The following is a 17,797-nucleotide window of genomic DNA, read 5'->3' as shown; positions in this document are numbered from 1 at the left end:
TCCCCAAATGGTGTCAATACCTGCGGCATGCTACAGACAAGGTATCTGAAAGCGTTGGCAAGGAGACACAAACTGCAGAGGTAAAAAAAGAAATCATACTCTAGTTGCTTCTTCTAAGAACACCTTAGGAGACATGTACAATAGCGAATAAAGAGATGGAATGAGAAAGGGGGAGGGGAGTTCTGCGGATGAATGTGTACAATAGAAGCAACACTAATACCGATAGTTTTAAACGGCCCCAAATATTCCCACCTTCTTGGTCTTGTAGGGAGAGATGAGGAAAAATAAAAAACATTGGCAGACGTCTTTCACGAACCAGGTACCCAGATTAACGTTTGTCTGAAGGTGGTGAGCAGAACAGCAATTTGTAATTTGTTGAAGGTGCCAGAGAAAACTCGCCTTTTCCGTGAAAGGTAAATATCCCAATGGCCTGCTGATGGATGGCACCCATCGAACCCTCGCCCTGGGTGCGATACACCAGGATAACAGCTGCGTCGAGCTTCAAACCCAGGCGAGGCACCTTGCACAGGCAAGTGAGTATACCTACACATCAAACACCTGTTCCACAAAAAACAACTGACACTTGCACACGTACGTTGAGCAATATTACTTTGTATATATAAAGACAAAACATCTTCAAGCTACATCCCAACCGGATATTTATCAGTTCCAGAGCAAGTTCAAAACGCAATGAAAAAACAATGAGGGGTCAATGGCAGGTTAAACTGACATGATTACAATGGAAGAATGGCATGTTAAAATGATGTTAACATTGGGGAACAATGGTTTGTTAAACTGATGGTTACAATGGAGGATCAATAGCGTGTTAAACTGACTTTAACATTAGAGGGCAATGGCATGTTAAACTGTAGCATTACCATGGGGGAAGGATGATGTGTTAATAAACTGACATTAACAGGGGAAACGTCAACATATTAAACTGACATTAACACGAGTGAAGAATGTTGTGTGAAACTGTGATATTAACATGGGGGTTGGGGGGAGGGGGGCAAGAAGGGCATGTTCAGGTGTGACAATAATAATGACGATCAATGATCAATTAAATGACGTGTAAAACCGTTTCATGAACATGGGGGGGAAATGTCGTTTTAAACTGACATTAACTTTGTGGAACGGTATTGTGTTGTACAGGACTGTAACCTAACAGACGAACAATAGTTTGTTCGACAGACGTTAAAATATGTTGGACGTTAAATATCGCACGGTGTTCTTCATGATGAAAAGGTGAGCTTTCGCCGGCACCATGAACAAATTAGAAATTCCTGCTCTAACCTCCAGGGGGGTGCAGCATCAACGACACAGCTGCACCCCAGCAAATAATGCCACCCACAACCATGCGGTGCACACAAAATAAAAACAACATGAAGACGGGGCAACAATGGTGTGTTAATTCACGGTATTATCATGGGAGAACAATCACACGTTAAAATGACATTTACATCGGGTAAATAGAACGGTACTCAGTAGATCGCATACCTCCGCCAGGCTGAACAGTTTAGGTTTTGCAATCCCACTGATAGGCCGGATCTGGATCCAGACCTGAAGCAAAATCGAATTGGCTTGTTCTCGTCACCTAACCAACTCATCCACCAAGTTTTGACAAATTTCGTCTGAATCAGTCCATAACATTTTGAGATCTCCTGCTCACAGGGAGACAGACAGACAGGCAAACTGACTGACTGTTGAAAACACAGCCTCCGTCCACCTTTGGTGACAGATATAACAATTGTGTGTTAAACTGTGATACCAACATGGGGTCATCCAAACATGTTCACTGCAATTCTTCAAACTTTTATTAAACCAAGTCAGCTTAACACTTAAACAAACAAATACAAAAATCAATACTCGTCTTTGTTTCTGGTTAGTGACATGTTAGTTGCCATAAAATACAAGTGACCCCCCCCGTCCCTTCCCCCATAAAAATATCTACAAATGCAAATTGATTTTGAAACAGATTGCAGGTTTTGAACTGCTCACGCAACACGTGTAAGAAGGAAAGTGCTGAACTCAAACCGATCCTCAATGGTGCTTTTACCCTTTCACTCATGCTTTCCTTTTTGATTTGTTGTTTTTCGTGGACTTAACTCCACATACATTCACTAGGGGATATCTATTATGGAGTATGGTATTACTCCATACAGAGGGGTGATACTGGAAATCAAGTGTGCAATGGGGATGGGGGTAGGGTGGTAATGAAGGAAATATTAAAAAAAATTGAAAGAGGTAAAGAAAGGGGAGCAATGAGAGGAGGGTGTGTAGGGGTGTGGAGAGAATGAAAAAGGTGTGAAAATAAATGGAGTGCAAGGAGGGAAGGGAAGGGGCATGAATGGTTCGTACAAGGGGAGAATGTCGAGGTGAAAAAGCACACTTGCGCATGTAATAGATAGATAGTCTCTTAGAAAATCATAAGCAAGCTTTGCATACCTCGTTTTATCAGAGTGGGAAGGCTGGAGGAGACCACGACCTCATAATAAACTACGTCAAGCTGCAGAGAACCTGTGATGTCTCACTAGCACTTGGCAGCCCTCAATTTCTCGGAAAAGGAAATCGATTACACAGGTTTCAAAATAAAAGCAAAACATTCCGGCGGCTCATTGCTTTATAAATAAATCCCCCGTATTAGTGAAAGTAACTAAAAATAAAACTCACCCCTAAAAAAAAAAAATAATTCCCATTTTTACATTCATACAGGACAAAAGACAAAACCAGAACAATAATATTGCGTTTCAGAGTTACATCAGAATTCAGTTCCGACGAGTTCCCAAAGTTACTCAAAAGCCAAGAATGAAATAATGCTATCAGAAGAAGAAGAAAAAAACCTCAGTCTATCGAGAAGGAAGGAGCTGCGTGAGCATGAAACAACACGCGATACCTCGCCGAATACTGTATGGATCATCCACACTGCAAAAGACAGACACTGCGCTCGTTTTGAGTTTGCACATAAAACTCATTCACCGGTAGTGTACTGGAGGAGCGCGAGAGGAAACAAACAGTCGGACTGAAGTTACGACCTGCGTTAACTCCACGTTCAGATGTTAAGCCCGGGCCAACATTTTGAATCATATGATGCTGGTGGTGTCGCTACGTTTCGAGCTTTACTTGCATTCTCGTTCATCAATGGACCATAATCGAGCAGACAGATTTAATGCTGCGCGTCGCTATTCAAATTCTCAGTTCTTTTCTCTCGCTTTGCTTATCTGAGGTGAAGTGGTTCTGGATAGCTTCATTTGCTCACCTGTCTGTCACCTAGCTCTCATTACCCCTTCTATTTTAAAAAGAATAGAGAACAAATAATGTGGAAGGATTTAAGGACTGGTTTAGTTTTCACCTCTTATACTTGAAGAGTCAGCCAGACAGGCAGCGAGCCAAAATGCTGAAGAAAAATCTCGATAACAAAACAAAATACTGTTTTCTAACAGGGCAGATTTGTTCAAAATTAACGACAACTTCAAGTACCGTGTAATGATCTACCAAGAAGTGGTGTCCAAGTGTAATGCTTTACACTGCGATAAAGGTGACCACAGCTATGGTTGTCCAGGGTTCAAGATATCAGAGGCTAATGCAGCCATGCAGCAGGGACATACTGTGGCTCAGTGTCCAACTTGTTCACATGATGCAACAACTCGCCAAAAGCCTTCTCGAGGTCAGCGTTAACAACTACAGTGTCAAAGTAGTGCCCATAAGTTTGTTCCATCTCCCGAGCCTTCTCGATGATCTCTCGAAGTTCTTCAGGCTGGAGGGAAAGAATTAGGTCTCATGTATTGGGTCAAGGTATGTACAAGCACCGATTGGGGTTAACCCAAAACAAAAAAGCCAAAAATTAAGACGAAGGTGTGGAGAGATGGACAATGAGTATACCTTGGGGTTCCGACCTTCCTTCCCCATCAGTGCACGCAGACGCTCTTGAGGGGGTGGTGCCACGAAAACCACGTAAGGTTTCAGGTCGAGAAGTTTTAATATCTTTGGAGACTAACAAAAAAAGCAGATAATGCAGCTCACATGACAGATTCTCACACAAAAAGCACATCTTACACACTGTAAATGCTACGTAAACCATAATCACCTGGCACGGGACATTTAGCAGAAAGGTGAAAGAAGCTGGCACCACACCTGGTTATACAAGTTGATCAGGCAAGTCTTGCCAGAATTCACCACCTGCCGGACGGAGTCCACTCTGATGCCGTAAAGTTGTCGATCCCTCTCAAAAACGTCAACAAGGCGTCCGTTTGCCATGTCGTTCTCAAGCTCCGCTCGTGACACAAAGTGAAAGTGCTGACCGAGCACCTCTCCATCACGTACTGGCCTCGATGTGTCTACCAAAACCATAATCAGGTGCGGTTTATCAAAGGGAATCCAACAAACCACCAAGTCAAAACAACTAAGAAAAGCAAAGGCAACAAGAGATCCGAATTGGCAAGAAGATGCCATCAGAATGTCAAAGTATTTCAAATGAGGAGAATGTTCCCGGCACAAAAAACAAGCAAACAACAACAACAACAAAAAGTCGATTCGGTGACTTACGGTACACAGGATCAGCAAAACGGTCAGAATCGCTTCGTAACATCCGCTGGTGCAGTTTTGAGCGTCCACAGCTTGCTGGCCCAACTAGTATGATGGGCCGCTTGCGGTTGGCTGGCTGATGATACAATGCCATCTCTTCATACGTCAGCACTTCCTCCACATCACCCTCTGCAGAGAGGTTGAGGTTGGAAAGACAGTGAGGTAAGAGTAGGGTTCAATCAGGTCTCATCCAAAATAGAACGGGATGGCAATGCAAAACGAGGTCCTACCCTCACTCTTATTCGAATTGTAAGGCATCTTCTTTCTTTTCTTTTTGTTCTTCTTTGCACACCACAATTTCCCTGCAAGAAGAGGAAAAGATTGTTCAACAGAATTACTGGCATACTGAGAATGAAAATAAAATATGAGTACAAACAAGAACCGTATTTTTAAACTAAAATTTGGAACGTCAACGTCTGCATTGACAACTGTCATGCAGAATCAAGCAGATGTGATCCAACAATTTAAATCTACACACGTGGAGGAAATGTGATTACAACTCAATATTGGTTTTTTTAAGGGTCCTTTGGACCTCTCTTACAAAAGTTTAAAGCCAAAGGGTCAGAAACCACAACTCATTAAGTCATGTGATCAAGTGTGGCAGTGGGAATGGTGGTGCCAACACTTTGCATTCAGCAAGGTGAATGACATACCTGATTTCTCTGTGCCCTCATCATCCTCCAATGTGAGTTTCATCACCTCTCGCTGCTGCTGGAAACTCTTTCCTGCCAATACAACAACAGTGGAATAATGTATCGTGTGCTGTTCCACTTACCCTTTTGCTCTGTAACAAGCTCCACAAGTGCTGAGCATCCAAAAGATCCTGAAAAATAAGGGCAATATCCTTGGGGTGCTCACCTGGTAGACTAATGATACTGAGCAGGAACACACACACACACACACACACACACACACACACACACACACACACACACACACACACACACACACACACACACACACACACACACGCACACACACGCACACACACACACACACACACACCCACACACACACACACACACACACACACACACACACATTCGACCAAAAGTCCTCCGCCCACAGCCTCAACCTCCCCTTATAAACGCTGTCCCATCTTTGCTCTCCCTCCCCCTCCCAACACCCTCCTACTCCCCTCTCAACCCTCCTTCCCACCCCCCACCCCCACCCACTGAATGTCCTCAACCCACCTTTCAAATCTGTCACATCTTTACTCCCCACCACCCCCCCCCCCCCTCCCATACACAAAAGCAAATGGCCATTCCCACATCGAAGTAGTGGTATATTTAATGCTTGCCCTCCCCTATCAAGCTAGCACTGACTTCACAGAAACCCATCACCTGAACAACTCAATTTTAAGAGAAAAAATAAATTCAACTCACAATTTTATCATAAATAATAGCAAGGACCTGTGTAAGCTCCATGGTAAAAGCACTGCTTGAGAGAATGCCACAGTTATTTGGGCGGTTAAAAACAACATAACGCTGCCTAGATCGCTGAGGCCCATCTTCCCAAGGCCCGTGATGCCAATCGGCTCAAAATCCTTTTAACTGTCACTTTCATCGTTTTACACTGAAGGGAAAACTTATAGGGAGGGCATGGTGATTGTGAATATGACAGCTCCAAAGAGGTCTTTCACTTCGCATACCAGTAAGTACCAATATGTTGACCATGGTATAGAAATTGTGGGTGGAGTCAGGTGAAATGTCCAACCAATGTGTCCTTTTATAGTATAGAAATTGTGGGTAGAGTCAGGGGAACTGTCCAAAAATGGGTCCTTTTATAGTGTGGAAATTGTGGGTGGAGTCAGGGGAACTGTCCAACCAATGGCTGGGTGTGCTCTGGCTTTCAAAATAAATTAGCCACTGTGGCTAATCCAGGTTTAGAATGATTAGCCACAGGAGAAAGGAAATAGCCACATATTTTATTCAAAAGTTTTTTTTTTAGCAATATGAAATAATAAGTTAATTTTAAGGCGGATGTGTGAGTTTGGTTGGATGAGTGAGTTGGATTGTTCAGATTGGTTCGATGAGTGAGTTTGACGTGTGAGATTGGTTGAATGAACGACCATCAGGGGTGGTGGTGATTGTGAGGGATGGTGGTGGTGGTGATGTGTGTGTGTGTGTGTGTGTGTGTGTGTGTGTGTGTGTGTGTGTGTGTGTGTGTGTGTGTGTGTGTGTGTGTGTGTGTGTGTGTGTGTGTGTGTGTGTGTGTGTGTGTGTGTGTGTGTGTGTGTGTGTGTGTGTGTGTGTGTGTGTGTGTGTCGTGCATTTAGTAGGTGGTAGTGGGGGATGGGGGTGGTTGTGGACCAGGATTGGACCAACCTCATGCCAGTCAAACTCACTCATCCAACCAATCTCACACATCAAACTCACTCATCCAACCAATCTCACACATTAAACTCACACTTCCAACCAATGTCACATATCAAACTCACTCATACAACCAATCTCACCCATCAACTTCACCCATCCAACCAACCAAAGTCACCCATCAAACTCACTCATCCAAACAAACTCGTCCTACTGCAGGTACTACTACTGATTGTGTCAAAACTCACCTGGCAACCACTGACCCAACAAAGCATGTAGCGCCGAGTAGCGCCGAATCATGCTGAATCATTCCGGAAAAAAAAAAAATTTTTTCAAAAAAATTTAAAATAAAAATTCGAGACGAGACTCATGAGAATCATGCGTAATTTCGGTCGATTCTTTTCACTAGAAACTAGTTTAAAACTACTAAAGTTAGTATATATAAGCTTGTACGAAATCACACGTGATTCCCGTAATCAAAACATACAAAATGGTGGCCGTCTCAACGAAGGTTGAATTCTGTGCTAAAATCACCCAAAATTCGTCTAAAACTGGTAAAACACCACTACAACATGGATTAGCCACAGTGGCTAATGGGTGGTTTAAAATATTAGCCACAGGTGAGGGGGATTCGCCCTGTGGCGACGTGGCGAGCGGCAGCGCACACCCAGAATGGGTCCTTTTATTGTGTAGAAATTGTGGGTGGAGTCAGGGGAACTGTCTAACCAATGGGTCCTTTTAGAGTATAGATATCGATTTGGAGTAAAAGCCAAAGCAAAATAAACTACAGTAGTTTGCAAAACTATTAGTCAAAACAATAGAGCTGTTAATTCCTCCCTAACACAGTCATAAGGCATCTGCTGCCTATGGTACTTCAAGGGCCATGAATATTAATGAGCTATTTTGTGCATATTATTTTGAATTACTTTTGTGGGGCAAACTTTTGGATAAATTAAGAATGCAAATAGATTCCTCCAACTTATCCTTAATGTTTGTCCACCCTTCTCTGCAGCCGCGATTAGCCTTCGCTTTACGACAGCCCCGTACACATTTCTCATATTGACTGGGTAATATCGGATGTGTCTGTGTGCAAATTAAAGTTTGCTTGCTCATCCAATTGGTAAACGTTCTAGGCAATGATTTCTCTACTTTACAGTGTACAACATTTGTTAATGTTGAAATTTTTAAGTACCGTACTCTTTTCTTCTCAACAGAAGATTCGTCTTTGTCCACATAGTCGAGACTCGTGGAAGAGCACTGAATGGATCAGGATGTAAAAGACAAAAAGAGGATGTGAACTATGCATGAATTGGGTGGACAAGATGGAGACAAGGAAATTCTTTGATAACTTGATCAGAGATTTTATCGATTCCAGATTCACCGCACGACTTACCCAAAATGCCTGATCAGGGCATGGGGAGCATCTTATCATTCTGGACTTACCTCCCCTTTGCCTTCAGAGTCCACAAATTACCCAAATCTCTTCTCCTTCCAAGTTTCCATTTTTCCCTCTGGAAGTTCCTTGTCTCCATCTTGTCCACCCAATTCATGCATAGTTCACATCCTCTTTTTGTCTTTTACATCCTGATCCATTCAGTGCTCTTCCACGAGTCTCGACTATGTGGACAAACAAAAAACAAAACAAAAAAACCCCATCCATGATGTGAAGTGGAAATTTGCTGTAATGCGTTTTAAATTTACAATAATAAATTAATTCCAGATTGTATAATTGTTAAATTAATGTATCACATTTTGCAATTCAACATTGAGTGGAGAAGGTAAAGGAACAGCTGGGATATCTAAGAGAAGATAAGGCTCCAGTTCCAGATAATATGCACCCGAGAGTATTGATGGAAGTAGCTGAGCAGGTAAGTGAGATGTTAACGGATATTTTCAAAGAGCTCACTGGAGTCAGGACAGGTACCGGAGGATTGGAGAGTAGCAAATGTAACACCATTATTTAAGAAAGGATTCAGAGAAGAATTGGGGAACTCCAGACCTGTTAGTTTGACTTCAGTTGTGGGGAAGGCATTGCGGACGTTATTAGGGACTAGATGAGGAACCATTTAAATCAATGCAAACTAATTAAAGGTAGTTAGCATGGGTTTACCAAAGGTAGTTCCTGTCTAACAAATCTTTTAGAGTTCTATGAAGCAGTGTCTGATTGGGTGGATGAGGGAAAGGCAGTGGACATAGCGCATCTCGACTTTAAGAAGGCATTTGATAAGGTACCACGCCAGAGGTTGTTATACAAAGTGAGGGCTTGTGGAGTGGCTGGTCAGGTAGCTAATTGGATTGCAAACTGGCTTATTGATAGGAAGTAAAGAATGGCTGTGAGTAGGAGGATGTCTTGCTGGGAGGATGTAAGTAGTGGGGTACCTCAGGGATCAGCACTCAGACCATTACTATTCATTATTTACATCAACGATTTGGATAGTGGGGTGAAGAGTAAGCTTTCCAAATTTGCAGATGATACAAAGCTTGGAGGCAAGGTGGATAGCAGAGGGGGTGGTGATCAGATTCAGATAAGTATTGTCTGTTTTTTTTTTTTTTTTACAGAAAAGCACTGCAAAAAAACCAAACAGTGCCCACTTGTACCATGACAGCACAGAGTATCAAAAATACAAGTCAGAGAAAAATAATGGTTAAAGAAAAACAAGGTGATAGAATCGTACATACAAAAACAACATTATCATAAGTATACTGCACTATATTTTAAGATATTTGTGTGCTCTGGAGCAGAAAGCCTTGATCCTGGATGTTGTTCGGTGACCAACAGTGGCATCTGGTAAACTGTTCCACACTGGTATTATTGCGGGCATGTAGGAGCGGTCATACTGAACAAGTGACCAGTGACCAATGACCACTCTCCATCTTGCCAGTAAGACACTGCACAGCATAGCTTCCATAGGAAGCACTTGCTCTGGTGAACCTTAATGGAATCCATGGTGGAGGTAGCATGGTCTTCAGAATTGCTGGAATTTTTCTGTGTGCAATCTGAACATCAGACCCAGACCTGCTACAGTTCTCCTGTGTGGTAGAGGATCGATATTCAATACTTGTGGAGGGGCCTTGATGATATTGTTACGGCTGTGGAAATTCGCATTACACCATAAAGGGTCCTCAGGTGAGATATATCGGTAAGGTCATGTGCAGTTAGCCCAAACCCGTTGTTTAGAGGGAATATATGTGATCCATTCGGGCTGCGATTCTTCAGTTAGTCATTTTTCTTTTGCTGTCGTTAATTTGGTGCAAGAACAACAACGAACAGCCACAACCAACATTTCAACGATCACGCCATTCACTACACGACGCCAACAATCACGCCATTCACACCACGACGCCACCTTCCGCAACTACGCTACCACATCTTCGCCACTCGCCATTCAACTGGCACCGTGCGGTCACGATCTCCGCGGGACGGATGAAAGGAGCGGAGTGGCAGCTTGAATGTCTCCCGCCGGATTTTCCCTCCTGCTTTTTCCGCGCTTTGGCATGGGGGAGGTGCGATTTGAGCCAGAGGTCAAAGGTAAAAAAAAGGTGGGGGCCTGATTTTGGGGGAATAATTCCCTGGCCCCAAGCCAAAACTGACTTTCCTCGTCCCCCGCACGGCGCGGGGAGGGGGGAACGAGAGGGCACGCCCCTTTTTGGGAGGCTTCCAGAAGGGAGGTGGAGCCAGAAACGGGGCGGGGCGAAGGGCGGAGCACCACCCTACAAAAGGCGTGGGCGTGGAGAGGCTCGCGTTAGAGTTGGGTTCTTGGTTGGTTCGGTCGGTTATCGAGGGGTGGAGAGTCGTTGCTCTTGGTTCGTTCGGTCAATTGTCGAGAGTTGTGGGCGTGAAGGTCGACGAGAACGTTGTTCCCTTGTCCCTGTTCCCTTGTCCCTGAAGGGGAATTGCCGAGAGTTGTGGTGATTGTTCCTGGTCGGAGGTTCTGTTCGTTCGTCCCTGAAGGAGAATTGCCGAGAGTTGTGGTGATTGTTCCTGGTCGGAGGTTCTGTTCGTTCGTCCCTGTCAGGCGGACGACACGTGCAGGCGCAAGGCATGAGCTCAGTGGACCACGCCGGAGGGACTCGGAGTTGCGGTCGCCAAGGGCTGGACGACGCGTTAGAGGAAGTCGCGACTTCCTTTTCTTTTGGGGTTTTGTGTAAATGTCTGTGGGTGGCGGCAGTCTTGAAAAGTAGAACTGTTATAAGTGTTGCCGTGTAAATCATATTCGGTTGTAGATCTGCGTGTGTCTTTTCGCTTGTTTTTGTTGTGTTTTCTTGCTTGACTGTAATATACGTGCCTCCCGTGCTTCCGTAATAAATGTGCTGGTCCAATTGTTCCCCGTTTCGCTGCATCCTTTCCTTTGTTTGAATCTCCATCTTGCATCACGTAAGGGATTAATAGTGGTATGGGTTTTAAAACACCCTGTAACTAATCTGAACCGTCAAGGTCGACGATAACGCCGCTCGGTTATCCCTGTAGTACGGAACGAGCCGCTTAAGCGGTTCGTGTCCGGAGTCGACCTGTGGCGTGGTAAAACTCCTCGGTACGCAATCCGCGCGGGTACTTAGGTAAATCGACCATTCGGTGATCGGACCCTATTTCGCGCGGGTAGAATGCGGACCAAGTTGTGGTGAGGTTAAACCCCCACCCGTGACTAGCTCCCGGCGTTGTTCCGAGAGGGTCACGACTGAATTGTCCGTTCCGGTGGGCGACGCGGTCGCCATTCGAGTCAAGCGGCCAATCGCACGCCGGACGGGCCAGAATTCGCAACAATATGTACAGCAAGACATTGCACATCATCCAGCTTAAGATACATGGCACTTACAGACATCCATATGATGGGAGCATATTCCATTGTGATCCGGACATGAGCTTTGTACACTTGAGCTCAGCCAAGCGGATCCATGTATGGAGCAATACTGAGAAAGGCACTCACTTTTTATCCAGGTCCAACGGTGATGGAGTTCACGCAAGACTGGAAACCCAAGCTCCGGGAGAACCTGACTCAAAGTATGTCAAGCTCGTGTATATGGTGCAAGGGCTTGACACCCATGAAGAACTCTGGAAGATGCTGACTTGGTCGTCATCCACCGAGAGACATAACTTTGCATTTCTCGGAAGCAAACAGGACATTCCACTTTTGTACCCACTCGTCGATCTTGTCGGTCTTCTCTCAAAGAAATGGTGGCATTCACTTCATCCAGCAGGCAGTAGATAGTACCATCATCAGCATCGAGGCAGGTAGGGTTATGCAGGTTGTCACGCAGATCGATAATGTAGACTAGAAACAAGGTGGGCCCAATAATTTATCCTTGAGGTAATGATGCATTAATTGGGGTTGGTTTGGATGTTCGGCCATTAACCACTACGTGGATAAGTCTGTCCATCAAGTAGCTGGATAACCACTGTAACCGCTGCCCTCCAACTCCATTAGCAACCAGCTTGACCAGCAAACCCTTGTGCCATACTCTATCAAAAGCAGCTTTCATGTCAAGTGCTGCAATTGTACCCTCCTGACATCTGTTGCGACAAGACATCCACTCATGACTCAGATATGTGAGTAAATTGGAGGCCGAGTGACCAGGACGGAAGCCAAACTGATTGTCGCTGATGAGGTCATTTCCAAAAAGATGTTTCCTCAGTGTGGTGTTGACAACTCTCTCCATAACCTTGCTGATGCAGCTTAGGAGACCAACGGGCCTATAATTGTCTGGAAGAGCAAGGGTTCTTCTTATGCACTGGCATTACATTGGCTATCTTCCAGGAGAAAGGGAAGTGTCCATGGCTAAAGCAGAAATGAGACAGTTTGGCAAAGGTATGGCAAGGACTGATGCACGCTCTTTGAGAACTCTATTTCCAATTCCGTGAGGTCGAAATGCCTTGTATATGTCTATCTTCTGTAGGATCCGTCTGATGTCATGAGGCCAGAACGTTACAGTGTCCAAATGAATGTTCGAACGAGCTGTGAGATCAGGAGGGTCATTTTCAGTGTAACCAATTGTACACTTTGATGCAAAATGATTGCACAAGATGTCCACTTTCTTCTGGGAGGTGGCAAAGGTCTGACCATCCTTCTGCAATGTTGGGATACGAGAACGTCGTCCTTTCATTTGGATCCTCTTAACGCCCACCACCAATCATGGGGTTTGGTTGTTTCAGATGTCAGTTGAGCCTTTGTCCTCTGGAAGTGTCTTTTTGCCTACTTCTCCACTTTCTGATAGTTCTGCCTTGCCTTCTCAGACCATCATGGGTAACAGCACGTGGGCTCTTGCTCCTATAATGCTCCTATACACTAGACAGACAGCTTTATCAGCTATTCAGCAAGCCTCAGTAAACAAGGGAATATTGGTCAGGAGAACAGTGACCTATCTATGGGGATAGAATTTCTCCATGCCTAACTTGATGATCGTCTCAATATTGTTGCAAGTTACATCAGGAGAAACTACTTGTATGGATTGGGCAAAAGATTGGAAGATGCAGTTTAACCTGAGCAAGTGTAAGGTATTGGGGATGGCAAAGAACAATAGAAATAGAGATTACAGGATGCAAGGGGTAATTTTGGAGCGTGTCACACAGGATAAGGATCTGGGGGTGGTAATAGATATGGGAGGTAAGCAGGTAGCACAGTTGCAGTCAGTTATGGGAAAGCAAATCGGGTTTCAGGTTGTATTCGGAGGGGGATCAATTATAAATCAAAAGAGGTGGTGTTAACATCGTGCAGGAATTTAGTGAGGGCAACATCAAGAATACTGTGTGCAGTTTTGGTCACCACAACTCAGGAAGCACACCGATGCCATAGAGAGGGGTCAGCGCAGGGCTACTAGATTGATTCCGGGCCTAGCTAGACTTAGCTATGAGGAGCGGTTGAAGGAGACAGGGCTTTATTCACGAGAAAGGAGGTGGTTACGAGGAGATATGACAGAGATGTTTAAGATAATGAAAGGAAGAGATAAAATAAGTGCAGATGAATTATTCAACAGAGTAGACAGTGATAGGACCAGGGGCCATAGCCCGAGAGTAAAGAAGAGGAGAGTTAAGACGGTAGTAAGGCAGGGGTCTATCACTCAAAGAGTAGTTAATGTATGGAATGTTCTCCCTGGAAAGGTAGTGGTAGTACAAACAGTAGATAAGTTTAAATTATAATTATATATGTACCTGGAAGTTATGGAGGTAGAGGGGTATCGGGATGTTGACAGGACTTTTAGGTAGTTTGAGCATTGATGCGTGATTGTGTGCAAGTGTACGGAGTGCTGTTGGTGGGGGTCTCGTCAAGGGGTGTTGTGTCGTTGATGCTGTGTTTTTTTTAACCAAACCCATGCCCCCTCTCCCGAGGAGAAGAGAAGAAAAAAAAAATACAAAAACTTTAATTAATAAAATAATAATTTTTCCATTTTCTTCTTTGGATCTTGTGTTGAAAAATTAGTGTGGTATTGATGTGGTGCAGGCATGATGGCATGGCCTCCACATGTGTGTCCGATTTGTTTTGTCCGAAGCCACAGACAAGTCTCGACAAGTTCATTCTGAATACAAGTCGAGGCCCTGACTTTCAAGGGGTGGGGACGAAGCATCGACTTAAACACCAAAAAATATAGGAGTCTTCATACCACAGTGCAGGACTTGAATTCCAGCTTGGGAGGAAACAAGAAATCCTCCAAAACCAGGCACACAATGACAGTAATATGGTAATAGCCATTTAAAGGAGGAAGGCTTACGAACATGTAAGCTACACCTAACTACTCAATTTAAAGTGAATTGGGAGGTCAAGTCAAGTGGAGGTGCCATGTAAAAGCAGTCCTCACCAGGGATGAGGCCTGCAAGAGGCTGGTTCTCTTCTTCACCCTCACGTAATGCCTGCCACCAGTTTGCATCCTCCTGGGAAATTACGTGGAGGATATCCCCTTTCTGGAAGGATAAACCAAGTTCTCTGCACGGAATATACGGGTCATCCAACGGGTCATAATCGAAGAGAGCCTTCACATGCATCTGTTGGTGATAATGACATCACGTTCTTCAACCAAAGCAATGAGGGCAATGGTGCCCTGACCCCGTATAAATTGCATACAAGAACATCTTCAACACAACTTCAGTAATGCCAGTGTTGTGCCACTGAGCAGAGGTAGCAATTTAAAGAGCCACCTTGAATTTTTTTTTTTTTTTAATCAACCAGCAAAGATGAAGACAGTTCTGTGACGCAAAATACATTTAAAACTAAAACCTCACTTCCAGCAAGGCAAGACTGCACAGAAGTGTTCTATGATAAATACTGCATAACAATTCTTGATGCTTACCACACTTTCCTTGTGCTGTATACTTCTGGAGGGATGGCTGGCTTTCACCAAGAACGTCAACGTCCCCTGCATATCAGCCTGGGTAGATCAGCCCAGCAAGGAGAAGCATTTCCAACCAAGTGAATTTTTTTTTTTATGCAGGAAGATCGGCAATGAAAGTTCAAAAGAAAAGCCAATAGATGTACAGACATTATGATATACCTACCAGGAGGTCTGAAACTTCATTGACATCACGGCCTCGCATCGTGATTCCATTGATCTCCAAGATCTCGTCCCCTTCATGTAACAACTGGTTCTTCTGGGCTGTTCCGCCACGTACAATTCTGCTGACCACCACTGCCTCACCATCATTTTTTACCGTTGCACCCTGAAACAGGACAAACCACATCAAAAGACATCATTGCGAATGAACTATGCAAGTGAAATACAGTTCAGATTACTGTCATGTACTTCCTCTTAAAGGCCCTCACCAGCGGTATGTCACGAGCCTTCTGTACATAAACAATTCTGGGCCCAGGTTCTCCATCAATCGGCGAAGTCAGCTGTTGTTGTTGTTGTTCTTGCTGTGGTTGCTGGTCTGGAGCCTCCTCATGGGGAGGATGAACCTCGGGAGCCATCTCACGCCGAGCGACAATGTCATGTGCAGACAGCAACGCCTGACAAACCGAAAGCAAAGCTCACCCATGTGTAAAATCACTTCTCCACAATCATGGTATCTTGTGCACAAACAGCAACTCTTTAAACGGTACCCAAACCAAACTCCATCCACAGGCCCAGGGTTCATCATCTTTTCCTCTTCGGACCTTTCCTAGATTCTGTCTGAATGAACAGCAAATGGCCAACAGGGAATCAAAGCAAAGCAGAGTTAAAAATCAAATTTGGAGTCAAACAGCCCTCGGTTAAAAATGATGCAAGAAATGTAACGAAGGCACAAAGCACAAATCTTTCACCTGGAAATCGCTGCTGGAGAGCAAGGAACAGAGTTCGAGTCCCTCCTTTTGCCCAGAGTTGTTTAGGTGGTTCTGAATCTTGAAGGCAGCAAGAAAGACAGCAGCTTCTCAATTACATCATCCACCTGTAAGGCTCACTATCTAAGCAATCTTTTCACTGCTAAAGAACAATGATGGGGTTTGTTTAAAGCTGCAGCTGCTTTACAGATTCACTCCTCTCCCCCCACCCAACTTCAAGTTAGCAAAAAAAAAATATATTGGGCGAGAGGTACCTCATGCGCAAGGTGGAGGGCATTCGGGCTTCGTGGGAATGGAGGGCTAGGGCGTTGCATGTAGGTTGCCACCGCACGGTGTAGGGCAAGGGAGCGCAGAAAGGTCGGTGAGTGCATCAGATTGGAAAGCAGCGCGAGATCGAGTGTGCTCTGCTCGTCCCGCAGTGTGCTACGGAGCTGCCCAAGGCAATGGCGTACCTCTGAAGGGTCTGTGAACATAATAACTCATCGTACAGTGATTTATACAAGGTGATTGTATACAAGCAAGGATCAAGATAAATCAGAGTACAGTACTTGTCGAATAAGCTACCAGTCACTATCCCAACTCCCTCAATAATATATCAAAAGCTTCAATGATAGTGTGGGTGTCAAATCCAACACAGCATACTCAATTGGTGGCCAGGTTGAGGTTGTGCGAAGCATGGTGGTTACCATTTCAGTAGGTCATTAAGGTCTAATGATCGAGCCAGAAAAGGCACATTATGTTAGCCACAAAAAGGCAGGACCTAACCTAGCAGTTGGGCTATGTTCCAGCCATCGCTGAGCTCTCCTAATGGCGTGCTGTCCTCGCCATAAAATCCAGGGTTGTCGATGCCGCTCTTGGGCAGTGTCTGCGCCAGGTGGCGAAGCCGTGCCGAAGAACGAGGCTCCAGTTCACGGAGGTCACGCTGTTCTTGCTCCCGCCGACGGCGGGCATCTGCTGCAGCTTGTTGCGATGAGCGCGTCACGACACCACGTACCGACGACCAAGATACCATCCCTTCCCACGGGCAGTCCACAGCAACCTCCCTAACGACCTGCGTGGAAGCCCATTCAGGTTAAATCTTATCTGGCCATGCAAGATCAAAATCATAGTACATTCTAGTTACAAAACAGGGACAGTAACCACATTACAAAACCCCTCAATGCATAATCAATCGCATCTGTACAGTCCTTAGCATTGAATGTTTGCAGTTTTCTTCCCACAAGAACATCCTCCCAACATCCCTTCAATCCTCTTCTTCCACGTCAAGGTCTTTCAAAGTGACAACTCAACCAATTTCAAGACCTCTGCCCCTTCCCACAACTTATGTCCGATTGAGATCTGCAAGGATTTATTTGTTTGGGTTCTTCTTCTTCTTCTTCTTCTTCTTCTTCTTCTTCTTCTTCTTTGTTTGAATGCAGCACAAAGCTGCGGGGTAGCATCATCGTCTGAGCGCGTGGCTGTGCCACTGATGCAATGCCCTCTGCTGCTTAGGGCAGGAATTTGCAATTCGTTCATGGTGCCGGCGATAGCTCGACTACTCTTCTTGAAGGACACTGTGGGATCTTGAACGTCCATCAACGAATGCCGGCAGACGGGACACCCCTTTCACGTCTATCAGAGGGACGGCACACATATTGATGAATCACCCCGCCTGTG

At 44.9% G+C, this 17,797-nt stretch overlaps 1 protein-coding gene across 3 annotated transcripts in view; it reads right to left on the bottom strand.

The window, feature by feature from the left end:
- Positions 1–1,791: 1,791 nt before the first annotated feature.
- PALS1 (protein associated with LIN7 1, MAGUK p55 family member) overlaps positions 1,792–17,797 on the bottom strand; it is a 46,516-nt gene continuing 30,510 nt past the window's right edge. For 2 of the 3 annotated variants that reach the window (XM_085853053.1, XM_085853054.1), the window contains exons 3-15: positions 16,907–17,192; positions 16,396–16,604; positions 16,124–16,201; positions 15,644–15,829; positions 15,379–15,540; positions 15,174–15,251; positions 14,685–14,868; positions 5,235–5,306; positions 4,812–4,883; positions 4,543–4,710; positions 4,132–4,334; positions 3,880–3,990; positions 1,792–3,754 (exon numbers count right to left, since the gene is read on the bottom strand). In XM_085853053.1, coding sequence (XP_085709179.1) covers positions 3,578–3,754; positions 3,880–3,990; positions 4,132–4,334; positions 4,543–4,710; positions 4,812–4,883; positions 5,235–5,306; positions 14,685–14,868; positions 15,174–15,251; positions 15,379–15,540; positions 15,644–15,829; positions 16,124–16,201; positions 16,396–16,604; positions 16,907–17,192 — 1,986 coding nt within the window. In that variant the 3' untranslated portion in view covers positions 1,792–3,577. The remainder of the gene's footprint in view (positions 3,755–3,879; positions 3,991–4,131; positions 4,335–4,542; positions 4,711–4,811; positions 4,884–5,234; positions 5,307–14,684; positions 14,869–15,173; positions 15,252–15,378; positions 15,541–15,643; positions 15,830–16,123; positions 16,202–16,395; positions 16,605–16,906; positions 17,193–17,797) is intronic. The other variant, XM_085853055.1, reaches the window with a different exon arrangement.

This window comes from Eptatretus burgeri, chromosome 13 (assembly GCF_056783735.1).
Source record: "Eptatretus burgeri isolate ZD-2024b chromosome 13, Ebu_testis_v1, whole genome shotgun sequence".
NCBI classification, from domain to species: Eukaryota; Metazoa; Chordata; class Myxini; order Myxiniformes; family Myxinidae; genus Eptatretus; species Eptatretus burgeri.
Note: the sequence above shows the minus strand (reverse complement) of the source record. Positions and strands in the feature narration are given on the sequence as shown.